This window comes from Rhinatrema bivittatum, chromosome 3, assembly GCF_901001135.1.
Source record: "Rhinatrema bivittatum chromosome 3, aRhiBiv1.1, whole genome shotgun sequence".
NCBI classification, from domain to species: domain Eukaryota; kingdom Metazoa; phylum Chordata; class Amphibia; order Gymnophiona; family Rhinatrematidae; genus Rhinatrema; species Rhinatrema bivittatum.
The window spans coordinates 323,787,200-323,804,821 of record NC_042617.1 but is presented as its reverse complement, the minus strand read 5'-3'; the positions used below and the strand labels follow the sequence as shown (position 1 = coordinate 323,804,821).

Here is a 17,622-nt window from a genome sequence, read left to right as displayed (position 1 = left end):
GCCTCCGATAGGTGTAGAATGTAGTCAAGCAGTTTTAGTATGGGGCAGAACGGGTCTAGGGCCTTCTGCTCACATCACAAGGAAAACCTCCTCCACTTCAGTCCATAGGACATTCTAGTGAAAGGCTTCTGGAAGCCACTAGGACCTGAGACACATCTTGTAAAAGATCAAGTGGCTGCAGGATTAACCTTTCAACAACCCGGCTGTGAGTGACAGGGCCTGGAGGTTGGGATAGAACATAGAAACATAGAAATGAAGACAGAAAAGGACCAAATGAACCACCTGGTCTGCCCAGCAAGCTTATGCCAGTATCTGCTGCCCTGTGCAGTTACCCCCATTGCTTATCAGACTCCCAAACCGTAAAAGTCAGGGCCCTCTGATGCTGTTTGAATTTAATTTTCCTTAACTATTGCCATGAAAGCAGAGAGCAATGTTGGAGTTGCATCAAAAGTATCAGGCTTTGTGATTAAGGGTAGTAAGCGCCACATCAGCAAGTTACCCCCATATTTATTTGTTCCTCAAACCGTAAAAGTCTGGGCCCTCGTTGGTTGCTGTCTGAATCCAATTCTCTTTTTCCCACTGCTGTTGAAACAGAGAGCAATGATGGAGTTGCATTAACAGTATCAAGGCTTATTTGTTAAGGGTAGCAACTGCCACGCCAGCAAGTTACTCCCATGCACTCTTTTCTTTATTTTCAACTTCTAGCCTTTAGAATGCCCATTTGAATTCCTTCACTGTTTTCTTCTTCACCAACTTTTCCAGAAGGGCATTCCAGGCATTCACCACCCTCTCCTTGAAGAAATATTTCCTGACATTGATTCTGAGTCATCCTCCCTGGAGTTTCATCCTATGACCCCCAGTTCTATTGATTTCTATTGATTGTGCATCATTAAAACCTTTCAGGTATCTGAAGGTCTGTAACATATCTCCCCTGCACCTCCTCTCTTCCAGGCTATACATACTCAGATTCTTCAGCTTCTTTTCATAATGCCGCAGCCTGCCCTGATCTTGCATGATGAGATCCAGGGAATTCCCCAGACTAATCGGTTTCCAGATGGACAACTCCCGCAGGAATGGAAACCAGACCTATCTTGGCCAATGAGAGGCTATGAGAATCATAGTCCCTCTGCCTCGCAAAGCTTTAGGAGAATCTTTGCCACTAAGGGAACTGGAGGATACACATACAGAAGACCTTTGCCCCAATGACGGGCAAAGATGTCTGAGGCTGATTTGCCATCTGACCTGGACAGGGAACAGAATCGAGGCACCTTCAGATTTGCTGGGAGACACAAAGAAATCTACGTCTGGGCTCCCCCAGAGGCGGAAAATCCGATTCGCTACCCCCTGTCCAGGGACCATTTGTGGGGTCTGAAGGCTCGACTCAGCTTGTCTGCTTCCATGTTCTCTATCCCGGCCAGGTACATGGCCCTGAGCACCATCCTGTGGGCCAGGGGCCAGGGCCCAGGACTAGATCTGGTCCGCTTCCTGACATGCCTCTTGCACACTTTTTACCTTTGTAGCTGCTCCTTTCAATTTTTTCAATTTTTCTCATTTTATCAAAGTTTCCCATTTGAAAGTTTAGCACAAGAGCCATGGATTCCCTTACTGTCCCCCTTCCAGTCATTAATTCAAATTTGATCATATTATGATCACTACTGCCAAGCGGCCCCACCATTACCTCTCTTCTGTGCTCCACTGAGAATTAGATCTAAAATTGCTCCCTCCCTCGGCAGTTCCTGAACCATTTGCTCCATAAAACTGTCCTTTATTCCATCCAGGAACTTTATCTCTCTAGCATGTCCCAATGTTACATTTACCCAGTCAATATTGATGTAATTGAAATCTCCCATTATTACTGCACTACCAATTTGGTTAGCTTCCCTAATTTGTCTTATCATTTCACTGTCCATCTCATCATCTTGGCCAGGCGGACGGTAGTATACTCCTTTCACTATACTCTTCCCCAACACACAAGGGATTTCTACCCATAAAGATTTGATTGTGCATTTATCCCAAACATAAAGCGCACCCCGCCACCAAGATGTTCCACTCGGTCATTGAGATATAATTTGTACCCCGGTATAGCACTATCTGCTTGGATATCCTCTTTCCACCATGTCTCTGAGATGCAAATTAAATCTATGTCATCATTCACTGCTATACACTCTAATTCTCCCATCTTACTTGTCAGACTTCTGGCATTAGCATACAAACATTTCAAAGTGTGGTTTTTTTGTATTTATATTCTGCTTTTCAGTTGACAGGGATAAATTGGAATCTTTTAGCTCAGCCGTGTTTTTTATTAAAGGCACTTGGACTACTTTTCTTATTACTGGAACCTCTCTGTTGGGATGCCCTAACTAATGCTTCATTAGTATCCTTTGAAGATACCTCCCTCCAAACCATGCGCTGCTGATCAACTGTTGGCTTTCCTCTTTTTTCTAGATTAAAAGCTGCTCTATCTCCTTTTTAAAGGTTAGCACCAGCAGCCTGGTTCTACCCCGTTCTGCAGTCCACTACCAGGGATATGGTTAAGGTGGAGCCTATCCCTTGGAAAATACTACCCCTTCCCCAAAAGGTTCCCCAGTTCCTTACAAAACTGAATCCCTCTTCCTTTCACCATCATCTCATGCATGCATTGAGACTCCGGAGCTCTGCCTGCCTCTGGGGACCTGCATGTGGAACAGGGAGCATTTAAAAAAATGCTACCCTGGAGGTTCTGGATTTCAGCCTTCTACCTAAGAGCCTAAATTTGGCTTCCAGAATCTCCTTTCCACATTTTCTTATGTCACTGGTGTCCACATGTACCACAACAGCCGGCTCCTCCCCAGCATTGTCTAAAATCCTATCTAGGTAATGGGTGAGATCCTCCACCTTCACACCAGGTAGACATGTTACCAGGTGATCCTAATGCCCTCCAGCCACTCAGCTGTCTACAGTCCTAATAATCGTATCATCAGTTCTGATGGCCGACCTAACCCTTCGCTCCTGGGCAGTAGCTCTGAGACATACATCCTTGGTGCAAGAGGACAATGCACCAGCTGGGGAGCAGGACCTTGCTACAGGATCATTTCCTGCTGCACCAGGTTGATGCTCTCCGATCATGAGATCTTCATCCTCCAAGGCAGCACCAGGGCTGCCAGACCAGAGTTGGGACCTGGTTACTATGTCCCTGAAGGTCTTATCTTTATACCTTCAAAGTATTGTGCGAGTGATACGTAGTAACATAGTAGCGACGGCAGAAAAAGACCAAATGGTCCATTCAGTCTGCCCAGAAAGCTTTCCATGGCAGTAAATGCCACTCCGTGTAGATTACTCCATGTTTATGTTTAAGAGTAGTAACTACCGCTCTGTGCATGTTACCCCCAGGCACACTACCCCCTTGCTTTTTTACATTCTTTCCCAACCTCTAGCCTTTAGTGATCCACAGTATTTATCCCATGCCCCTTTGAAATCCTCTAGCCTTTAGTGATCCACAGTGTTTATCTCATGCCCCTCTGAAGTCCTTCATGGTTTTAGTCTTCACCACTTCCTCCAGAAGGTCATACCAGGCATCCACCACCCTCTCCGTGAAGAAATATTTTCTGACATTGGTTCTAAGTCTTCCTCCCTGGAGTTTCAAATCGTGACCTTTAGTTCTCCTAAATTGTTTCCTATGGAAAAGGTCTGTTGTTGACCATGGATCATTAAAATCTTTCAAGTATCTGAAGGTCTGCATCATATCACCCCTGCTCCTCCTCTCCTTCAGGGTATACATATTCAGGTTCTTCAACCTCTCCTCATAAGATGAAATGGTTATGTACTGCTACCCATCTGTTAAGTACTGTTCTTTCTAATGCTCTGTTACAAGATATTATACACTTTTGTAAACCGTTATGATGGCTCAACCGAATAACGGTATATAAAACTCATCAAATAAATAAATAAATAAAATAAGGCATTTGATGGAGACCACCCACCATTTTGGTCACCCTTCTCTGGACCACCTCCATCCTGTCTCTGTCCCTTTTGAGATACAGTCTCCAGACCTGAACACAGTACTCTAGGAGGCCTTAGCAAGGACTTGTACAAGGGGGTTATCACGTCCCATTTCGTACTAGATATTCCTTTCTCTATACAGCCCAGTATTCTTCTGACTTTAGCTATCGCCTTGTCGCATTGCTTCACTGACTTCAGGTCGTTAGACACTATCACTTCAAGGTCTCTCTCCTGTTTTGAGCACATCAGCCCTTCATCCCCCAACACATACTGGAGTAGATTTTCTAAATCTACGCACGCCGGATTTTATAAGATATGCACGTAGCCGCACGTATCTTATAAAATCCGGGGTCGGCGCGCGCAAGGGGGTGCACATTTGTGCAACTTGCGCGCACCGAGCCCTGCATGCGCTGTCCGTTTCCTCCGAGGCCGCTCCAAAATCGGAGCGGCCTCGGAGGGAACTTTCCTTCTACCTCCCGCACCTTCCCCTCCCTAAACCCCCCCCCCCCCCCCCGGCCCTATCTAACCCTTCCCCCTACCTTTGTTGGCAAAGTTACGCTGGCCGGAGGCAGATGTAATATTGCGTCCGCCAGCGGGCTGCTGGTGCGCCATCACCTGACCCGGGGACTGGTCCGGAGGCCTCGACCACGCCCTCGGGCTGGTGCCACGCCCCCAACACACACTCCGGAACGCCCCGAAAATCGCGCCACCCACCCGGCAGCCCCCGACACATCCCGGGGCTTGCGTGCACCGCTGAGCCTATGCAAAATAGGCTCAGCGGTGCATGACTCTGCACCGCTGCACTCCAGATGCATGACTCTGCACTTCTTGCCATTGAATCTCAGCTGCCATATCTTCGACCACTCTTCCAGCTTCCTTAAATCCCATCTCATTCCCTCTACTCCTTCTGGCATGTCCACTGTGTTGCAGATCTTAGTATCATCTGCAAATAGACAAACATTACCTTCTACCCCTTCTAAAATGTCGCTCACAAAGATGTTGAACAGAACCGGTTCCAACACTGATCCCTGTGGCACTCCACCTAACACCATTCTGCCTCCAGAGTAGGTTTCATTTATCATTACACTTTGTGCTCTATCCGTCAACCAATTTGTAATCCATGCCACCACCTTGGAGCTCACCCCCAAGCTTCTCATTTTGTTGATGAGTCTTCTATGTGGGACTGTAGCAATAGCTTTACTAAAATCCAAGTAAATTACATCGAGCACTCTTCCCTGATTCAGCTCTCTAGTCATCCAATCAAAGAAAACAATCAGATTTGTCTGACTGGACCTTGCTCTGGTGAAACCATGCTGTCTCGGGCTCAGCAATCCTCCTGACTGTAGATAATTCACTATCCTTTCCTTCAATAGAGTCTCCATTAATTTTCCCACCACCAAATTGATGTTGCCGGCCTGTAGTTTCCAGCCACTTCTCTGCTCCCACTCTGGTGTAGCGGGACCTCAACCGCTCTTCGCCAGTCACTAGGCACCACACCCTTATCCAGGGATCTATTGATCAGGTCACATAGCGGACCCGCCAGCATATCTCTGAGCTCCCTCAGTATACTGGGATGAACCTCATCAGGCCCCATGGCTTTGTCCACTTTCAGTTTTCCAAGCTCTTCCCATACATTCTCTTTCGTAAATGGCGTTTCGTCTACTCCACCTCCTTCTACAGTTATGTTAACAAGTGACGGTCCTTCTCCAGTTCTTCCTTAGTGAACACTGAACTGAAGTATTTAGTATTTCTGCCATTTCTTCATCTCTCTCCACCCATTGATCCTTATCACCTTTCAATTTCATGATACCACTATGGACCTTTCTCCTATCTCTGATGTATCTGAAAAATGTTTTGTCACCTCGCTTTACCTCCTTGGTAATCCTTTCCTCTGCCTGATTTTTTGCTTTCTTGATTACTTTTTTCGTCTCCCTCAGTTTCACCAGATAATCCTCCCTGTGTTCCACTTTTTGGGATCCTTTATCTTTCTTAAAAGCTGCTTCTTTTGCTTTTAATTATACCAGCCACCTCCTTTGTGAACCAGATTGGTTTCTTATTTCTCTTACTTTTTTTTTTTACTTTTCTTACATATAGATTTGTTGCTTTTGTAATTGCTCCTTTTCGCTTGGCCCACTGTTATTCCACCTCTCCCATTTTCTCCCAGTCTTCAAGTTCCACCTCCAGGAATTTTCCTATTTCGGCAAAGTCTGCATTTTTGAACTGCAAAACAGGGTCTTCGTGTGACTTCTCCGTTCACTGGTGCTGAGGTGGACACCCACCCGGACATTAGAGATATTATCTCCATTATTGAGCACTAAGTCGAGTATAACTCCCTCCCTCGTGGGTTCCATTACCATTTGTTTGAACAGAGCCCCTTGCAGGCACTCACTATCTCTCTACTACTGTTAGATTCCGCAGAAGGGATTCTCCAGTCCACGTCCAGCAGATTTAAAAAATAACTTGCTTATCTGCTGCTGAGCTCTTTTAAAAAGCCTCTGGTCAGTCTTGCATCCAGGACAACATGTGCTTAGAGAACCTGTCTCCAATACAGATAGCTGTACACACCTCCCCCAATTAACTAGATGGAATCAGTTTTTATGGCACCCAGTGACTAAGTTTTGATTTAAAAAATGTAAAGCCAATGTCAGTTTACTCAGCCAGCCAACACTAAATTCAAACAGTAAACCAGAGAAAAGACTGCAAAGAAAGAACGGTATCTAAATAAAAGTTTTTTTCTATATATAGTTTTTTTTTCTTTTTTTGTAAAGTTTATTCAATCACACCTACGGGTGCACTTTTATGTGCACGGGGAGAGAAGTTATGGAGGATTGTAGCTGGGTGGGGTGCGGGGCTTAATGTCAATTTTCAGAATACTTAACATCATCGAAATATCTTCAGTTTCTCTTGTGGAATCTTTTAAGAGAAAATATGCAACTGAGAGAGGGCGCTGTTTTCTTAATAGGAAATTAATTGTCTTAACTTACTGAATGCTTAAATGGATTTGTGGTTCCTCTCAGAGCCTTAGTGTGCCTATGGCCAACGTGGCCCCAGCCATAGGCACTGCTACTAAAAGGCACCATAGCGCCATGTGGGGCCTCAGTAAGTGGAAAAGTAGCACAGCCTACCAGCCATGCTGATACTGGCGAAGCCGTGCTACTTTCCCCACTCGTAGGTGTCAGAATGGGTGGGTCGCCAACAATGGGAGAAGCCTCATTGGTGGCACTGGGATGGTGCTTGCTTTCCTTTACGCTGCTCCCACCCGTGGTGATGCCGCCCTCACTTACCCTCCCCTCCGGAAGAATGGCAGGATCGCAGCCTTGCAGCACGGGCTGCTTCTTCCTCCTCGGCTGTTGGCACCTGATGATGTCATTCAGGCACCGGCAGCCAAGAGGGAGGAAGCAGCCTGTGCTGCAAGGCTGCGATCCCTCCATTCTTCAGGAACAGAGAGAGTGAGGGGACTGCAGCAGCACTGCAGGGGTGAGCAGCGTAAAAGAAACCATGCACTGGCCACTGTGGTGAGTGAGGGGATTGTGGGGGAGAAGGTATTGGAGGGGGAACAAGACTGCTGGGGACTGTGAGGAGAGAGTGGACTGGGGAACAAGATTTCTGGGGAGTAGGGGGGGCTGGGGTCTAGGAGGGGAGAGTGGGCTGGGCAACAAGTCTGCTGAGGGTGGATAAGCAAGACTGCCTGAGTCTGCATATGCATGTGCCTGAGAGCAAGGGAGAAAGAGCTTATGGGTGCGAGACAATTTGATACCTACGTTTTTTTATATGATAAAATGTTAATTGATATAAATAATTAATATGGATTTTGGTAGGATCCCTTTATCCTTTGGTTATTAGTCATTTGGTTTTAGGGACACCTTCTTTATTTACTTTCAGCAGAATTATTGCTTTTCAGCCTCTTCATTCAAACAATTGCATCTGGGTTACACAACACAAAATGAACATCTGGAAAACATCTTTATTCTATGCACACAAAAGTCAGGCCCACCTTTTTCACATGGAAATAGTAACTCATGCTAGCAAAGAGCTAGTGATTCTTTTTCTTCTGCAGCCCCTGCCAAATAGAAACCCTTCTGAAACGGAGCAACAGAACTGTATGTTATAGAAAAGGGTAAGAAAGGCTGTGGAAATCCCGGAGCCTGCTGGAGAAACGAGGTTGTCATTACCCGCCTGGACGGAGCGTAGGCAGGGTCATTTTCTGTCCTGCTGCAGCCGTTTACAGCACTCTTCAAGGCCAAGCTCCCCGCACAAGCTGCGCCTGCTCATTTGCACTGGGAGATTTTTTGAGGAAGTGTACACACACACATTTCATTTTTGGAAGGAAGGTGCATGCAGAACGACCAGTGGGGTAAAAGTATATGCAGGATATCATTTCAGATGCATTTCATTCCCGCAAAGCCACGGGCAGGCTTGTAACAAGCCATTTCCACACCGAAAATGACTCCCATTCCATCTCTCCTGTTTAGACAAAGCTGGTACTGAAAAAAAATCACAAAAATGGAACCAAAACCTCATTTAGACTTGGAGCACCCATCTTTGTCCCTTTCTCAATGGCAGCAGTGGGTATCTAAGCCGGGCACAGGAAGCAAAGCATGTCCCTTTACAATTTGCTTTTATACATTTTTGTATCAATTGCTAGTAACAGGGATTTAGGGTTGGGGGGGGGGGGGGAAGAGGGAACAGCAGTTTTCCCCTGTACCTCCTGCTCAGTCAAAACCAGCACTGGGCTCTGGTGCCATGAGCCTTCATTTACAACTACCCGGGGATTCTTCCCCTGGGTTATATCTCCTCACAGCCCCCATCCTCAGCTGGGAGTCATGCAGCCGTGCAGTCACAGGCACTGGGTGTCGCCACTGTGCAACGACTATGATCGCTCCTACGCTAATGTTCAACCTTAGTTGGGAATCAAACCCAGGTCCCTCCCTATGGCAGCGTTCAGCACTGCCCCACTAAAGCCACTGGGCCAGCCCCACCGCTAGCTCCTGGTGCTCTCCTCAGAAGAAGCCATTGAAACAGAGGTTTTGCTTTCACTCTTGCCCTTTCTTCTGAATTCCAAATAATAGATAAAGATAAAAACAGAAAAAACCCTTTTTGATTCCGAAGTCTCCCTTGAGAATAACAGGAGTGCATCATCATTAGACCAAAAGCAGCTTCGTCCATGGCCGTTTGCTTACACAGAAAAATATAAAATAACTCTTGAAAGCAGAAAACAATATTAACTTGATTGGCTTGCAATGACATGCCTTTGTAATGTTCAGCTACACATACACCAAACTGCAGCATGGGAAAAAAAATCTGCTTTCTGCTAGAAGGGAAAGCACAGACTCTGCTTTGCCAGGCCCTTCTCATGCTTCTGGTACTGCCGCTGGCACAGAATGCCACCACAGCAACCACATGGGCACAGGGCCCAGTGAAATGCCATCAGTCAAACCGTATTCTGTGAAGCATCATGTTCAAGTGCATTTATCAGAAGTCACCCTCCCACAGGACACCCAACTACATAAAGAACAGTCACCTACAACGGCGAACCGGTTACAAAATAGTATGGCCTAGCTTCCTGCGGTTGTAGGTGTCCGTCCCGTCATGATTTTGAGAGACACTGGAATTGGCAGCCAGAAGTTCTTTCCTTGGTCTTATAATAAAATACACTGAAAGGTTATACAAAAATACTCTGCCTGGCCAAAAAGCAGATTTCACTTTAGTTTGGCGGTGCCAAGTTAGTGTTTATGAAGGACACGGTGCCTGCCAATATCTGGAATGCCTGGCCCTGAATCTGATGCAAGGGCTGGCTTATGGGCAAAGGCTGCTGACATGCATCGCGGTTTGGTTCTACGATCAGCTCAGAGTGCTGGCTACTGTCCTGGTTTGTGTGAGCTGTGCAGCTGGGCTCGTTGCCCAGTTGTGTGTGCTGAGGTGAGCGTAAAGGTTCTGCTGTTAGCTGAAGCACTTCTGCACGCCCTTGAAGCTGTTCCAGGGCCTCTTTTGAAAGCGTGATGACATGCATTTGTTCTGGCTGGGTCACGGCAACTTGATTCTCTGTCACACCAAGGCTCTGAATTTGCTCTGCTTGTTGCTGATGGGTGGCTAGTGGCTGAGCGAGCAGTGCAATGCCAGCAGTCTGCTCTGGTGTTACACTTTTGGCACCCTCCGTTGTGACAATGCTAATCCCCTGTCCATGGCTGGGCAGAAAATTTATGTTATGCACAGCATCTGTGATTAGCAACTGGATCTCTTGCCCTCCAGAGGTAGAAAGTTGGTACTGCTGCAGCTGGACAATATTTCGGACCTCATCTGCGCTGCTGCTGGGTTCCTGCACCGGCACCTGTTTCTCCTTGCTGTGGATTTTCATGTGTGTCTTCAGGTTGTCCAAGCGAGAGAACTGTGTATGGCAGTCTGAGCAGGAGAAAGGTTTCTTGCCTGTGTGCAGGACACAGTGCCTCCTCTTGGCACTTGAGTCCGAGAAGGATTTCCCACACACACCACAGGAGTATGGCTTTTCTCCTCTGAAAGACAAGACATGCCATTTAAGGCTTAGCTGAGCTCTGCAATGGATTTGCACTTTCTTTACACAACTGCATTGACATTTAGAACAGGAAAGGATAAATGAACATAAAGAATTATTTAGCAATCAATACTCCCTTAATTCTGCAGAGAATTATAAGGAAAAGGTCTTAAAAATATTAGAGACATGACACCTGGTCTTGTAACACCTTCTTCCCAACTGAATGCAGCCAGGCTGGGAATTACTACCTTTTCTGTAATGGACTAAGAACATACCAGGTCAGTCCAAAGGTCCATCATGCCCAGTATCCTCTTTCCAACAGTGACCAATCCAGGATCCCAAGGAGTAGATAGATTCCAAGCTGCTTATCCCAAGAATAAGCAGAGAATTTCTGTAACTCTGACTGAATGATAGTTTATGGACTTTTCCTCCAGGAAATTCCCAAAACATTTTTAAACACATTTACACTAACATCTTTTACCACATCCTCCAGCAACAAACTGCAGTTTAATTATGAACTAAATAAAAAAAATATGTTCTCATATTTGTTTTAAATGTACTACTTAGTAATTCATTGCACATCCCCTAGTCTTTGTACTTTTTAAAAAGAATAAACACTTGATTTGTGTTTACCCATTCCATTCCACTCCACTCCACTCATTATTTTATAGACCTCTATCATATCTCCCCTCAGCCGTCTCTTCTCCAAGCAGAAGGGTCCTAACCTCTTTAGCCTTTCTTCATAGGGGAATTGTTCCATCCTCTTTTTTTTGTTGCCCTTCTCTGTCCCTTTTCTAATTCTGGCCAGAACTGCAGACAATACTCAAGATGAGGTTGCACATGGAGCAATACAGAGGCATTAGGATATTCTCTGTTTTGTTCTTCATTCCTTTCCTAATAATCCCTAGCATTCTATTTGCTTTCTTGGCTGCTGCTGCACACTGAGCAGAAGATTTTCAATGACGACACCTAGATCTTTTTTCCTGAATGGTGACTCCTAATGTGGAACCTTGCATTGTGTAGCTATAATTTGGGTTTTTCTTCCCTAAGTGCATCTCATTGCACTTGTCCACATTAAATTTCATTTGCCATATTTGCATGCCCAGTCTTCCAGTTTTGCAAGATCCTCTTGTGATTTAACAACTTTCAATAATTTTATGTTATCGGCAAATTTCATCACCTCAATCATTCCCATTTCCATATAATTTATAAATATGTTAAAAAACCGTGGTCCCAGAACAGATCCCTGGGGATACCCCAATAATCACTTTCACCATTGAAAAAAATTGGCCATTTAGCCCTATTCTGTTTGTAACCAGTTCCCAATCCACAACAGGACTTTTCCTCCTATCCCATGACTTTTTAATTTCCTAAGAAGTCTGTCATGAGGGAGATTGTCAAATGATTTCTGAAATCCAGATGTACTATAATCAACTGGCTCACCTTTTTCCACATGTTTATTTACACCTCAAAAAAATGTAGCAGATTGGTGAGGCAAGACTTCCCTTGGCTAAATCCATACTGGCTTTGTCCCATTAAATTATGACCATCTATATGTTCAGTAATTTTGTTCTTTATGATAGTTTCTACCATTTTGCCTGGCACTGACATCAGGCTCACTGGTCTGTAGTTTCCTGGATCACTCCTGAAACCTTTTTAAAAATTGGCGATATGGTGGCAGCCTTCCACTCCAGGTACTGTAGATGATTCTAAAGATAGTTTACAAATTACTAATAGTATGTCTGCAAATTTGCAGGTCATTCATTACTATGAGATGTATACCATTTGGTCCAGATGATTTGCTACTCTTCAGTTTGTCAATTTGCCTTATTACATCTTCCAGGTTCACTGAGATTTGGTTCAATTCATCTGAATCATCTCCCTTAAAAACAGTCTCAGGAATGGGTATCTTCCCGACATCCTCATTAGTAAACATCAAAGCAAAGAATTCATTAAGTCTTTCCATGATGGCCATATCTTCCCTAAGTGTCCCTTTAACCCCCTCAATCATTTAACAATCCAACTGTCTCCCTGGCAGACTTCCTGCTTCATATATATATAAAAAAGTTTTTATTATGACTTTTTGACTCTACGGTCAACTTCTTTTCACATTCTCTCTTAGCCTGTTTTATCAATGTTTTACATTTAACTTGCTAATGCTTTCTCCTATTTGGTTCAGATGGATCCATCTTCCAAGTTTTGAAGGATGGTTTTTGGCTAACATAGCCTCTTTCATCTTACCTTTTAACCATGCCAACAGTCTTTTGGCCTTCCTTCCACCTTTCTTAATGCGTGGAATAATTCTACTACATTTTTTGTGAAGTGGTGAATAAATATGTGGATTAAGGTGAACCAGTAAATGCGGTGTATTTGGATTTTCAGAAAACGTTCGACAAAGTCCCTTATGAGAGGCTACTAAGAAAACTAAAAAGTCATAGGACAGGAGGCAATGTACGTTTGTGGATTGCAAACTGGTTAAAAGGCAGGAAACAGAGAATAGGATTCAATGGTCTGTTTTCACAGTGGAAAAAGGTAAACAGTGGAGTGCCTCAGGGATCTGTTTTTGGACCGGTGCTTTTTAATATATTTATAAATAATCTGGAAACAGATGTGATGAGTGAGGTGATCAAATATGCAGATGACACAAAATTATTCAGAGTAGTTAAATCCAGTGGGAGCACTGAGAGGAGAGGATTACCTTGCTAGTGGCTGGAAAGAATTGATAAGTACTACTTGGAGCAATGTTTAGAACTTAAAAGTTTTGGGGAGAAGTAAACAATTGGGGTATATTATTTAGTGTGTTTGTGTGTCTGTATTAAATAGATAGAGGGCAGGCAAAATCAGGAGTTTGTATGTTTGTCTTTCCCTCCCACCCACCCCTAGCTCATCCTTTCATTTATAGGTAGGTGACACTCACAGCTTAAAAAAATAAAATTAATCAGCTTTTTAACTTAAATTCAGAAATTCCCCACACCTTATCAAGAATTTAATTATTCCCTTGTAGGTCACTACCAGATAAATAGTGAATACACAAAAACATTTAAAGGACCCTAATTGTATGCTTTCCTACTCCCATAGCAACCTAAACTTAACTAGGAACTGAACAAATTTAAATAAAGGCTGCAGTCCAGTCTTTTACATTGAGTCTCACATTTATGATCTTTTATCCGCCGGTGAGAAGTTGTATGTGTGCACCTAGTGCAAAGAGCTACTGTCTAACAGAAAACAAGTCCAATCTCTGGAGTGGCAGACATGGAGGAGTTGAGGCAGACAGAGAGTTATACAAATTAGATCTTCAGGGACATAATAGCCAAGTCCAAACTCCAGTCTGGCAGCCCTGGTGCGCTGTCTTGGAGGAGGAAGGTCTCATGATCATAGACCAATAATCTGGTGCAGCAGGAAATGATCCTGTAAACATGCTCTCCAAGTGGTGCACTGTCCTCTAGGACAGAAGATGTGTGTCTCCCAGGGCTACTGCCCAGGAGGGAAGGGTTAGGTCAGACGTCATAGTTGGTGATTTGATTATTAGGAATGTAGACAGTTGGGTGGCTGGTGGGCGTGAGGATCGCCTGGTAACTTGCATACTTGGTGCGAAGGTGGTGGACCTCACGTGTCACCTAAATAGAATTTTAGATAGTGTGGGGTGGAGCTTGCTGTCAAGGTACATGAGAGCACCAACCACATAGGAAAATGTGGGAGGGAGGTTCTGGAAGTCAAATTTAGGCTCTTAGGTAGAAAGCTGAAAACCAGAACCTCCAGGGCAGCATTCTCTGAATTTCTCCCTGCTCCACGTGCAGGTCCCCAAAGGCAGGCAGAGCTCCGGAGTCTCAATACATGGTTGAGACGATGGTGCAAAGAAGAGATTCAATTTTGTAAGGAACTGGGGAACCTTTTGGGGAAGGGAGAGTCTTTTCCGAAGGGATAGGCTCCACCTTAACCAGGGTGAAGCCAGGCTGCTGGCGCTAATCTTTAAAAAGGAGATAAAGCAGCTTTTAAATTAGAACAAAGGGGAAAGCCAACAGTCGCTCAGCAGTGCATAGTTTGGAGGGCGGTATCTTCAAAGGATACTAATGAAGCATTAGAGTTAGGGCATCCCAACAGAGAGGTTCCAATAATAAGAAAAGTAGTCCAAATGCCTATAAGTAAAGAATCATCTGAGCTAAAAGATTCCAAATTATCCCTGACAATTGAAAAGCAGAATGTTAATACAAACAAAACACACACTTTAAAATGTTTGTATGCTAATGCCAGAAGTCTAAGAAATAAGATGGGAGAGTTAGATTGTGTAGCAGTGAATAAGATAGATATACCGCATTTGTAAATATTGTTGTATTGATATGGTTTAGTTCCGAATTCTTCTGCCATTGGCTCCTCTTATTCCCAGTTTGAGTACCCCTGTTTTATTGTAACTTTCGTTTATTCTTGGATATGTTAATGTTACGTCCCTATGTTCCATGTAAACCGATCTGATTTGATCCGTATCAAGAATGTCGGTATATAAAAGCACTAAATAAATAAATAAATAAATAAAATTGGCATTTCAGAGTCCTGGTGGAAGGAGGATAACCACTGGGACAATGCTATATCAGGTGTCAAATTATATTGCAATGATAGGGAGGATCGATTTGGTGTGCTTGTGGCACTTTATGTCTGGGTTGTACAGAGTCCAACAGGATAAAGATCATACAAGAGAATAAATGCACAGTAGACTCTATATGTGTAGAAATCCCATGTGTGTTGAGTAAGAGTATAATGATAGGAGTATACTACTTTCCAACTGGCCAAAATGATAAGACAGATGATGAAATGCTAAGAGAAATCAGGGAAGCTAATCAATTTGGTAGTGCAGTAATAATGGGAGATTTCAATTATCCCAATTTTTACTGGGTAAATGTAACATCAGGACATCCTAGAGAGGTAAAGGTCCTGAATGGAATAAATGACTGAATTGGTTCAGGATCAGATGAGAGAGGGAGCTATTTTTGATCTAATGCTTAGTGGAGCACAGGATTTAGTGAGAGAGGTAACAGTTGTAGGGCCTCTGCACAATAGTGATCATAACACGATGTTAGGTTCCATATTAGGAGCTACCACCCAGGAAAGAGATCTAGATGTCATAGTGGATAATACATTGAAATCATCAGCTCAGTGTGCTGCAGCAATCAAAAAAGCAAACAGAATGTTAGGAATTATTAGAAAGGGAATGGTGAATAAAACAGAAAATGTCATAATGCCTCTGTATCTCTCTATGGTGAGACCGTGCCTTGAGTACTGTGTGCAATTCTGGTCACCGCATCTGAAAAAAGATATAGTTGCACTGGAGAAGGTACAGAAGAGGGCGACCAAAATGATAAGGGGCATGGAACAGCTCCCCTGTGAGAAAAGGCTAAAGCGGTTAGGGCTGTTCAGCTTGGGTTAGGGAGTCAGCACTCTGGCCACTCTGGGAGCCCTTTTAGAATAGTATTGGAGATGTAGACCCCTGTGTGGAGAGATAGCAGAATGCACTGCATGAGCGAACCTGTGTGGCTACCTTAACCATGGGTGGAAGAGCCTGGGAGGAACCAATGAGGGCTTTACCTGTACTGGCCATTGTTCCTGCAGGTTGATGCCTTGGTGCGGTCAGCAGGACTTAGGCAGTTCACAGCGCATGGCAGAAGAGAGACTCTGAGTCCGAATACATGTCAGGGCAGGCAACGAATAAGCAGAATCCAGAAGGTGGTCTAAGGTCAGGGAAGGCAGCAGGCAAGAGGAATTAAGAAGACAGTTCAGGGTCAAGGCAGGCAGTGAGAAATCAGAAGTCGGGTCCAGAACCGGAATCAGAGGCATAAGACACGAAATAGAAACACGTACTGAGCAGCAGGCTATTCAGGAGAGCTGTTGCTGAAGCACTGGCGGGTTGCAAGAGACTTCCTTATATATCCCTGGAGGATGTGACATCAGCCAGCGCCACAGGAAGTCTCAGCTAGGGGACCTATATAGGTCGTCCTTAGAGAAAGTTCCATCCTGGGTTCCTGGAACAGCATGCTGCTGGAGTTGCTTCGAATCAGAGGTGAGGGACTTAGCACGGGGGAGGGGGGGGGGGCAGAAGGTTCTCTTCCTTGAAAGAGTGAGATAGCATCAGCGCATTAGTTCTTGTCTGCTGGTCGATATTTCAGTTTAAAATCAAAGCGATTAAATAATAGAGACCAACAGGATTAGCAGGGATTCAATCGTTAGGCCTGCGCCAAGAAGTCAAGGTTTTTATGGTCGATCCTATCTCAGGAGTGGGGTCTGAAAAGCAGTGGTTTTGTTTCCTCTTACCCCCCTTAGTCTCCTCCTTGCCTCCTGAGAGTCTGGGTCCTGATCTTGAGAGGTGAAGTAGAAGTCTGGATAATGTGAAGACTGAGCAGCAAACATTCTTCTTGTCATGAATGTATCCCCTAGGAATGATTCAGGCAAAGCTGGCAGAAGAGTGCCAGTGGTCAACATCCAGAGTAGTCCACTTATTGCAGAATATGGGTTGAATGATCAATTTTTCTAGGAGCAAATTGATGCTGTCCTAGAATTTGGCAAGCGACCGGCAAAACAATTCCATAGCTTCCCGTTCAGTCTTGCTTGCTTTTTTAAAACAAGTTTAAAAACTGCATCCATTGCTGTAATTAGCCCTGGAAAGGAAAGTTAGTTTCTTACCGGATAATTTTTGTTCCTGTAGTACCACGGATCAGTCCAGACTCCTGGTTTTTGCCCCCCCTCTAGCAGATGGAGACAGAGATGTTTTTAAAATAAACTCTGCCTTACATAGGATGGTGCCACCTACAGTCCGGCAGTATTACTCAATATCAAAGCAGTATGACCTCAGAACTACTAGAACTATGTACAAGAACCTCTCAACTAGAAAAAAAGGAAAAAAACATTTGGGTCACTGAACCCCTCAAGGAATGGAACCTGTGGACCCACTGAAATAAGGACAATCCAAAACAGGATAGCGTTTTCTGCAGATTTGACAACAGAAGAAATAGGGAACGAGTGGACTCTCCCTAACTTCCATGTGTCTTACGGGCGGGACTCTGGACTGATCCGTGGTACTACAGGAACGAAAATTATCAGTTAAGAAACTAATTTTCCTTTCTCTGTTCGTACCCGGATCAGTCCAGACT

The 17,622-nt window shown here is 44.4% G+C and overlaps 1 protein-coding gene across 3 annotated transcripts in view; it reads right to left on the bottom strand.

Annotated features, from left to right (window-relative positions):
- Window positions 1-7,454: 7,454 nt before the first annotated feature.
- ZBTB24 (zinc finger and BTB domain containing 24) overlaps window positions 7,455-17,622 on the bottom strand; it is a 65,749-nt gene continuing 55,581 nt past the window's right edge. For all 3 annotated transcript variants that reach the window (XM_029595290.1, XM_029595291.1, XM_029595292.1), the window contains exon 8: window positions 7,455-10,487. In XM_029595290.1, the coding sequence (XP_029451150.1) occupies window positions 9,683-10,487 (805 nt within the window). In that variant the 3' untranslated portion in view covers window positions 7,455-9,682. The remainder of the gene's footprint in view (window positions 10,488-17,622) is intronic.